Source organism: Sapajus apella, unplaced genomic scaffold, assembly GCF_009761245.1.
Source record: "Sapajus apella isolate SASKATOON/1434 unplaced genomic scaffold, GSC_monkey_1.0 scaffold100, whole genome shotgun sequence".
Lineage (NCBI taxonomy): Eukaryota > Metazoa > Chordata > Mammalia > Primates > Cebidae > Sapajus > Sapajus apella.
The window spans coordinates 5,907,132-5,916,970 of record NW_022437040.1 but is presented as its reverse complement, the minus strand read 5'-3'; the positions used below and the strand labels follow the sequence as shown (position 1 = coordinate 5,916,970).

Here is a 9,839-nt window from a genome sequence, read left to right as displayed (position 1 = left end):
AGCCTCCTGAGTAGCTGGGATTACAGGCACACACCACCATGCCCAGCTAATTTTTTGTATTTTTAGTAGAGACGGGGTTTCACCATGTTGACCAGGATGGTCTCGATCTCTTGACCTCGTGATCCACCCGCCTCGGCCTCCCAAAGTGCTGGGATTACAGGCGTGAGCCACTGCGCCCGGCCTCAGCCATGGTCTTTAAGCAACAGGGATATATACAGTCAGCCTTGCCAATGATGAAGGAACAAAAAATTCACCTGCCGTTAAAATCAACGACGGTAGGCTGCTAAATGCTTACTTAATATGTTAGTTATTCGCTTTACAGGGGCAGTGGCTGCCTGCAGAGCTGAATTAAATAAAACCCATAAATACTAATAAGGTAACAAATAGTTGTCACACTTCAGTGATCATTGAGATCATCTGCAGGTTTGTTACAACACAGGCAGCCCGGCCCCAGAGCTTTTGATTTACTCATTCTGGAAAAAGACCTGAGAATTTCTTGCATTTCTAAGGAAGTTCCAGGCGGGGCTGCTGCTGCGGGTCTGGGGGTCCTGCTTGGAGAACCCTCTGGGAGAACAGTAACCACACCCTATCAGATTTGAATCCAGGTCCTCCGGAGCACCAAGCCCCTCCCCTGCCCCTGCCCACGTCCCTCTTTTCTGCTGCAGGGAGAGATGACAATGCCGATCCACTTCCTGCTGGTCCTGCTGCTGCTCCTGGGGGGCCCCAGGACAGGCCTCCCCCACAAGTTCTACAAGGCCAAGCCCAACTTCAGCTGCCTCAACACCGCCCTGTCTGAGACCGAGAAGAGCCAGGGGCAGGACGCATCCCTGCTGAGCAAAAGGAGCTTCCATCATCTGCCCAGCCAAGACACCTCTTCAGGAGTGGAGGAGGAGGGCAAAGGGAAAAGGACTTTCCTCCTCTCCGGGGCCAGGGGCGGAGCTGGGGGCACCCGGTACAAATACGTGTCCCAGGCACAGCCCAGGGGAAAGGCACACCAGGACACAGCCAAGAGTCCCCAGCGCACCAAGTTCACCCTGTCCCTCGACGTCCCCACCAACATCATGAACCACCTCTTCAGCATCGCCAAGGCCAAGAACCTGCGTGCCCAGGCCGCTGCCAACGCCCACCTGATGGCACAGATTGGGAGGAAGAAGTAGAGGCAGAAGCCAGACAGGAGGGAGGCATCAAGGATAGAGGGCGAGGGGAGGGCGAGGCGGGGGGCGAGGGGAAGGCGAGGGGGGGACGAGGGGAGGGCGAGGGGAAGGCCAGGGGAGGGCGAGGGGAGGGCCGAGGGGGGGGCCAGGGGAGGGCGGGGGGGGCCAAGGGAGGGCGAGGGGAGGGCCGGGGGAGGGCCGGGGGGGACCGGGGGGCCAGGGGAGGGCAAGGGGGGGGGCCAAGAGGGGCGAGGGGAGGGCCAGGGGAGGACGAGAGTGCCGTGTGCTGGTTTGTGTTTTGTGGGATCAGTCAGTTCCACAGGCTGCTGCACTGCCGCGCCCCTCTGACCTCTTCTGGCCCCTGACCCCGTCTCCCTGCTCCCCCGTCTGTACCCACAGAAGTGCAGTATCGTCCAACCTTCCCAGACACGAGGCGGCTCACGTTCCTCCCTGTGTGCAGCGTCTCCGTCCTCCCTCCCCACGGCCAGAGGCAAAGTTCATGCACTCGCCGCTCCAGTCCTCTCCCTGTTGACCCCATGCCTGAGAGCGTTCAGGCTCCGCTCCTGCACGCCAGACCCCGCCAGGGCGGACAGGAGCCGCAGCGCCCGCCCCCCTGCCACCCCTCCTACCTCCTCACCCCATTAAACCAATGGCTTCTTGAAGTCCTGGCTTTTCTTAGCTCCTCTTCCTTCGGCCCCACTGCCTTCAAACTCTGAGCTTGGGACAGGGAAGGGACGAGGGAGGGTCCTGGGGAGCCAGCTCCCATTCTCTCTCGGGGGGAAGTGTGTGGGAGGCCTTGGCAGGAGCAAAGGAGAGCTTGAGAGTCATTCGATGGAGCGCTGTCCCCGAGGCCTGGTCCCGCCAAGAGACATAACCCGGGAACTGTTTCAGAGGCATGTCGTGGCTAAAGGGAGAGGGAGCTTTCAATTACCCCTTGAAACATCCCCAACTCCTCCACGGCTTGCGAGGGCCTGGGGACCACAGGTCCGCGTGGATTTCTCACTGAGCCGCAGTGAGCGCCCTGTGCTGAGCTGGGTGTCGCAGGGACACTGATGTCCACGCCAGGCCTCTGCACCCCCCGAGTCAACGACCTCAGTGGATGAACAAAGCCAGAACTTAAAAAGAAGCAAACCCCGCCGGGGAGCATATAGATGAACTGCAAAGTGATAGCAATTAGTATAAAAATATAAATCTGAGGAGTGCAGACATGAGAACCTTCAATACGGGCAAAATTCCACCCGAAATGAACATCGGCAGGAGCCCTGACGGCCTCCGGGCCGCAAAGCCCAGGGCCAGCTTCCCGAAAGAGGCGCTGTGGTCCCTGTCACTTCTGTGTGGCGTAAATGAAACGAACTTCTGCACTTCTGCAGAGCAGGCATCTCCCTATGTTGCCCAGGCTGGTTTCAAACTCCTGGGCTCACCTCAGCCCCCCAAAGTGCTTGGATGACAGGAGTGAGCCAGGCACCCAGCTGAATAAACAATTTAATACTGTGTGTGGAACTTTCTCGAGTATAATAATTTGTTTTTCTGAAACACAATTTTTAATTACTCTGCAAGGCAGATATGCACGAATAAGTTATTTATCTAGTGAGTAAGCCCAGTTATTAGCCAGCGTCTCTGTCTCTAAGTGACTTGCTGTCTGCTAATGATTACGTCCGTCCCGTATCGTTTGAGTCCGAAGAGGACTGCTTAGGTTTTTCAGCTAGACATGACTGCCTTTTGCAGAGGAAATCACTGATGAATATGGCAACGCACAAAGCTCTCAGATATTCTCTGTACGTGTAGGCGCTATCTGATTGTTTCAGGGCTACATCCAAGAACCCCATCTGATCCTCTGCCCCACAACTGTAATACATGGACACATTAGAAACTGTCTAGGAAAGAACAGCCAGAGGGGAAAAGCTAATAGAACTGAATTCAATTAACATATTCTGGGTAATAAATATTTTTTCAAATTAAAAAATAAAAAGATTAATTTATCTCATAAAAGTTAGAGGACTTCCCAACAGAATCCTTTATGAGGAAGGTGACTCTGTTTGCCCTGAAGACTTCCCTCTAAAGCAAATTTAAATTTAAAAATAATGGTAGGCTGGGCACAGTGGCTCACGCCTGTAATTCCAGCACTTTGGAAGACCAAGGCAGGTGGATCACTTGAGGCCAGGAGTTCAAGGCCAGCCTGGCCAACATGGCAAAACCCATCTCTACTAAAAATACAAAAATTAGTGGGGCATGCTGGTGTGCGCCTGTAATCCCAGCTACTCAGGAGGCTGAGGCACAAGAATCTCCTGAACCTGGGAGGTGGAGGTTGCAGTGAGCAGAGATTGTGCCACTGCACTCCAGCCTGGGCAACAGAGCAAGACTCTGCCTTTAAAGAAATTAATTAATTAACTAAAGTAAAGTAAAAGTAAAATAATGGTGATAATAACATTTCCCTTTGTAAGTAGAGACACTAGGATAAGTGATATCAAAGGGGATGGTGATTTTTTTCCTTGCCAAGAATCAGTCAGATTCTTGGGGCCAAGAAAACACCAAAGCAGCCAGTCATGGCGGCCCACACCCATAATCCCAGCAAGAGTGGGCTGAGACAGGAGCATCACTTGAGTCCAGCGTGGGGAACATGGTGGGACCCCCTCTCCATTTATATTTTTTAAAACTATTTTTAAAATAGTTTTTAAAAATAAAACAAAAACAATAGTTTTTTAAACTATTTTATTTTTTAAAACTATTTTTAAAATAGTTTTGAAAAATAAAAGCATAAAGCACCAAGTCATCACAGACAGGAAAGGAATTTACACCATGGAAGAGAGAAAAACATGTAATAAAATAAAGGCATAGTAGTTTCATTAAAAAATAGGCTGGGCACAGTGGCTCATAGCTGTAATCCTACCACTTTGGGTGGCTGAGGCAGGTGGCTCACTTGACGCCAGGAGTTGGAGACCAGCCTAGCCAACATGGTGAAACCATGTCTCTTCTAAAAATACAAAAAATTGTCAGGCATGGTGGCACTCACTTGTAATCCCAGCTACTTGGGAGGTTGAAGCAGGAGAATTGCTTGAGCCTGGGAGACAGAGGCTGCAGTGAGCCTAGATTGTGCCACTGCACTCCAGCCTGAGTGACAGAGTGAAACTCCGTCTCCAAAAATAAAAATAATATAAAATTTGGAAGTGCTTTTTTGGGGCAACAAAAATCAGTTTGTGTAAGTGAAAATTCTCAACACAATCCCAGTCAGATTACATATTTTGGTTTAAATGCCCTTAAAAGTTAGTTTAAGTTCTCTGATACAAATAAAATAGGGATCAGTAGGCAAGTTAATCTCCAAGGAGACAAGACACATGAATGGATGATATTAGTCTGTTCTCACAGTGCTAATAAAGACATACCTGAGACTGGGTAATTTATAAAGTAAAGACATTTAATTGACACAGTTCCGCATGGCTGAGGATCCCTCACAATCATGGCAGAAGGTGAATGAGGAGGAAAGGCACATCTTACATGGTGGCAGGCAAGAGAGCTTGTGTGGGGAATTTCACATATGTAAAACCATCAGATCTCTGAGACTTATTCACCACCACGAGAACAGCATGGGAGAATCCGCCCCCATAATTCAATCATCTCCACCTGGCCCCTCCCTTAACACGTAGGGATTATTAGAATTCAAGGTGAGATTTGGGTGGGGACACAAACCATACCACGGTCTCTAGATATTCTAGCTAACAAGGAATGCTGAAAGCAAATATCAACCGCAAACAAAGGTACCTGCTTCATGACAGTTCAACAATTTTGAAAGCTGTAACCAGAGAGTCAGGGAAAGCTGAGAAATACCCAGCATTCAATCAGACATTTTATACAATTTCAAGAAATGTGAAATATGCAAGTTCAAGAGTAGTTAATATTAAACTAAAAAGACATTTACATATGTCAAGAGCCTAAGGAATATAAAATCTAATCAAATGATGTAGCTATCTACCTTCATAAGAATTACAGATGTAATCTGACTTGAAAATTAGATAATAACATGACTCACATCTGAGTGGGCTAAGAATGAAGGGAACACTTCATTCTTTAGTTAACGAAGTTCTTGTGATAGACGACTGCTAGGGCTCCATTAGAGTTGCCAAGAGCAGTCAGAGCCTGATCAATATCATTAAAAAACCTCAGCAAGCTAAGAAAGCAAGAGACGAAACATTAATCTGTGTAAGATAACCCAAAAGCTACGGGGTGACGTATTGTTTTCCTCAAGGGAAAGCATATTCGATATTCTCTCTCCTTCCCACATCAGCCATCATTCACCAGTGTGAACTGCAAGTCATCAGCCTGAATCTCCCCCACTGTCACTGTTTTGTCACCTACCAACACCTGGGTCAGGCCACCGTATTTCACTTTTTAATTTTTTTTTTTTTAGACGGGGTCTTGCTGTGTCGTGCAGGCTAGAGTGCGGTAGTGTGATCACAGCTCAATGCAGCCCCGTCCTTCCCAGGCTCAAGAGATTCTCCCACCTCAGCCTCCCGAGCAGCTGGGATTTCAGGCGTCTGCCAGCGCACCCGGCTAATTTTTGTATTTGTTGTACAGACTAGGTCTTGCCACGTTCCCCAGGCTGGTCTTGAGCTCAGGTGATCTTCCCCCCTTGGCCTCCCATAGCACCTCATTTCTTGGTCATTTTAGCTCTTGGCTCATCAGTCTTGCTCACAGGGCTCCTGTCTTAATTTGTGGTCATTTCAGCACACGTGTAGATGACCTCTCCTACACCCTGGCCCCTCAGTTCCTTAAACATTTCCACTCCCGTGACCCTGACCTGCATCATGCCCGCCACTCACTCCCATGACTTTGTCATTACAAGTCACAGACTTTCCGACCGCCATGGCCTGTCTTTCCAGCTTCCCCTTCCTAGGACAGCAACTCCAGTCATCTCTCAGCCCCACTGATGCCAATAATCCACAGGTCCTGCCACCTTTTCACCATCCCTCCTGCCACTTCCCGACCTTTCCTCTCTCCTTGCCAGTCTAAACGCCAGGGTGGATTTTACAATCGCTTGCTGCACACACCTGAGATTCCCTTGTTCCACATTTGCCTTGCCTTATTCATTCAAACACGCCATTCTTCCTGCCCTTGAACCCTCAAGCTTAACACAGCTTAAAACCCCCACACACACTCACACACACCACACACACACACACCACACCACACACCACACACACACTACACACTACACACATCACACACACACGCCAAACCACACACATGCCCCACATACATGCCACACACACACACCACACACACGACATAGACACATCACACACACACGCCACACCACACACATGCCCTACATACATGCCCCACACACACACGACATATACACATCACACACACATCACACACCACACCACAAACACACCCACCACACACCACACCAAACCACATACACACAAAAACACCACACACCACGCACACATACACACCTCACACACACACCATACACCACACACACATACCACACACCCACATATATCACAAATATACACACATCACATCATACGCATACACCACACTATACACACACACACCACACACACACACACGGACTGATCTCGCCTTAGAATCCTCACTGGACTCCTTAGACGGGCTCTTGTGACGGCCCAGCGTTCAGACCACGCTCCCTTCACCACCCCTGCTCCTGCTATCCTAGACGTTCACTCATCTTCTTCTCCCCTCAGACCTCTAGGGTGTCCTTCCCCTTCCAACCTCGGCTGGTGATTTTACTCCGTTTACGTTAAGAAAACATTTCAGAAGCACCATTTCACAGAAACCCTACCACCGTGTCTTCGCCCCGAGAGCACCTGTACTCACACGCTCTGCCTTCCTCCCTGTGGAGTTAGATGAGCTGTCCGTGCTTCTGTGAAGGGAAGACCTCTGTGTCACCCTCGAAGTTCCTTCCCCTCTCATCCATCTAAGACATGGATCCAACAACCTTTCTGTCTTCCTCCCACATCACCGACGCCACCTCCTCCGCTGCATCATTCACACTAGCAAGCAAACCCATTTTTCTTTCTCCAATGCTAAAAGCAACGCTTTTTAAAAAATAAAAATGGAGACAGGGTCCCACTGTGTTGCGCAGGCTGGTCTCAAACTCCTGGGATCAAGCGATCCTCCTGCCTCCACCTCCCAAAGTGCTGTGATGACAGGTGTGAGCCACCGCAGCTGGCCGACAGCCCTGGACCCGTCACCTCTCCCGGACGGCAGCACGTGACTCTGCTTCCTCGTACAGCAGCACCCTGACGATGTCCACTGAACCCGCTCTTCAAGGTCAGCTCTAAATCCAGTGGCCAAGCCTCAGCCCTCACTCACAGGACTTAGGACCATCCTTTAAGGCAGGGGACCAGGCCCACGCCATCCTCCTGAGCAGGCTTTTCTCCAACGTGCCTTTCAGGACATTGCGCTGGTTTCCTTCTCCCTCGGTGGCCCCTCCTAAATCTCCACTGCTGGTTCTGTTGCTGGAAAGGGATCCCCATCCAGACCCCACTAGAGGGTTCTTGGATCTCATGCAAAAAAGAATTCAGGGCAAGTCCACGGGGCAAAGTGAAAGCATGTTTGTTAAGAAAGCAAAGTGCTGAAGGAGCAGCTCCTCCGTAGACAGTAGGAACACGTCCACCCTGGGTACAATGCTTGTTTATGTATAGGATTTAAAAAATCACGGAAGATGTCCTCTGCTACAAGGGTTTGTGATAAAGGATTAATTTTCTTAATTACTATTTTTTGCAAGAATCAATATTATTATATTTAAAGCCAACTTACAAATGCTTCTGTTCTCAGGGTATCGGGATATCAGGACCCTCCCAAGTCGGGGTGTGTTTAGTAAATGTTATCCATCTATTCCGTTAGCCATAAACATCTAGAGGCCTGGAATACCCAACTTTCTGGGAGCACAGCCCAGCAAGTGCCAGCCCCGTTTTCCTAGCGCTCACTCAAGACGGAGTTGCTCGGGTTCGAACACCTCTGACAGTTCCTCTTGCCAGGAATGTTTTTCTCTCAAATATCTGCAGTCTCCCTTGTCGCTCCCTTGAAGTCCTTGTCAAAGCCTTCTGTCTCTGGAAACCACAATGCCCACTCATTTGAAGCTGCAATCTGTTCCCCCTTACCGTCCTCTTCGTTTTCCCAAGAGCACCTGCCATCTTTAACCTGCAGTATAACTGACTGACTTACCGTGTCGACTGTCTTCCACCCTCCTCCACCTTCACTGCAACGTAAAGTCCATGAGGGTAGGGCTTGTTTCTGTTTTGTTCAGTGCTGCATGCCCCGTGCCTGGAGCTGTGACGAGCACTCAATCACTGTAAGTGAATCCATTGAGTAAGGATGTGCTGGGGCTCCTGCGGGAAGGAAGCTGCGCCAACTTGGCACTTCAAATACAGCATTCATCATACTGAAGAGTGTTTGGCCTGATGCAGCCATACTCGGCTGTGTCATTCCAATTTTTAAAAGTGTAAATGTTGTCAATAAATGTACACTTGTCACTTAAGTACAAATCTTAATCGCTTGTAGAAAGTTTTAGAACACCTAAGAGTACTTAATCACCATAGGTATAATTCAATTTATTAAATTTGTAAAGAATTATTTACAGGACTTACGAAAGTTTGTCAACGTCCTCAACAGAAAGTAGAAGATATTAAATCTATAGGCAACCTAAAATATTTAAGAGCATTTAACTAAGACTGTAAAGGAGACCCAAAATTCATGTGCATTCCCTTTAAAAATGATTATACAAATTTTCTAGATTTATAAATAATAAGATTCACAAGCTGAATGTAAAAGCTTAAGAAATACTTTGGTTCTTTAGTAGATTAACTTTTAAAAACAAAAGAAAATATATAGTCTTTTTCTCGATGTGTCAGTACTCATGTACACACACACACACACACACACACACACACACACACACACCCCCACCCCTAGAGCACCAAAAACTCAACTAGTTATTTAAGCACGTCACTAGTGCCCCCTAGTGGCTGAATGGAGAAACAACACATGTACATTGAAGAATAAATTTTATTTTATTTTACTTTATTTTTTTGAGACAGTCTTGCTTTGTTGCCCAGGGTGTAGTGCAGTGGTGCAATCATGACTGACTGCAGCCTCAACCTCCTGGGCTCATGTGATCCTCCCACCTCAGCCTCCCAAGTAGTTGGGACCAAAGGTGCATGCCTCGCCTGGCTGATATATATACACATTGTGTGTGTGTGTGTGTGTGTGTGTGTGTATAAGCACAGATGATCTCACTATGTTGCCCACGCTGTCCTCGAATTCCTGGGCTCAAGTGATACTCTTGCCTTGGGCTCCCAAAATGCTGAGGTTACAAGCGTGAGCCACTCGCCCCGCCAATAAATGTTAAATACTTAGTAAAAGCCTAATAAAAATGTAAGGCACTATGTATGACATACAAATTAAATTTTTTTCATCAATGAGTACTTGCTACAAATTTTCAATGCAGTGATAGATTTCATGGTGTGTCTCCACTGTCCATAAACCCTGGGATGGAACAGACCAGGGCTGTGGGAGCTAAGGGAGGACACAAGGAAGAAGATCCTGGAAGGCTCCATGAAGCAGGTGCACCCAAACTGGGCTCCAAAGTAGGAATCACATCTGCAGGAAATTAAAATGTTGGACCCATGTTGGCCGGGCAGCAAGCCCTTTGGC

At 48.5% G+C, this 9,839-nt stretch overlaps 1 protein-coding gene across 1 annotated transcript; it reads left to right on the top strand.

The window, feature by feature from the left end:
- Positions 1-191: 191 nt before the first annotated feature.
- UCN3 (urocortin 3) lies at positions 192-1,204 on the top strand. The gene is made up of 2 exons (XM_032258225.1): positions 192-376; positions 666-1,204. Exon 2 carries the CDS (start codon positions 672-674, stop codon positions 1,155-1,157), a length of 486 nt encoding a protein of 161 aa, XP_032114116.1. The 5' UTR covers positions 192-376; positions 666-671; the 3' UTR covers positions 1,158-1,204.
- Positions 1,205-9,839: the final 8,635 nt, after the last annotated feature.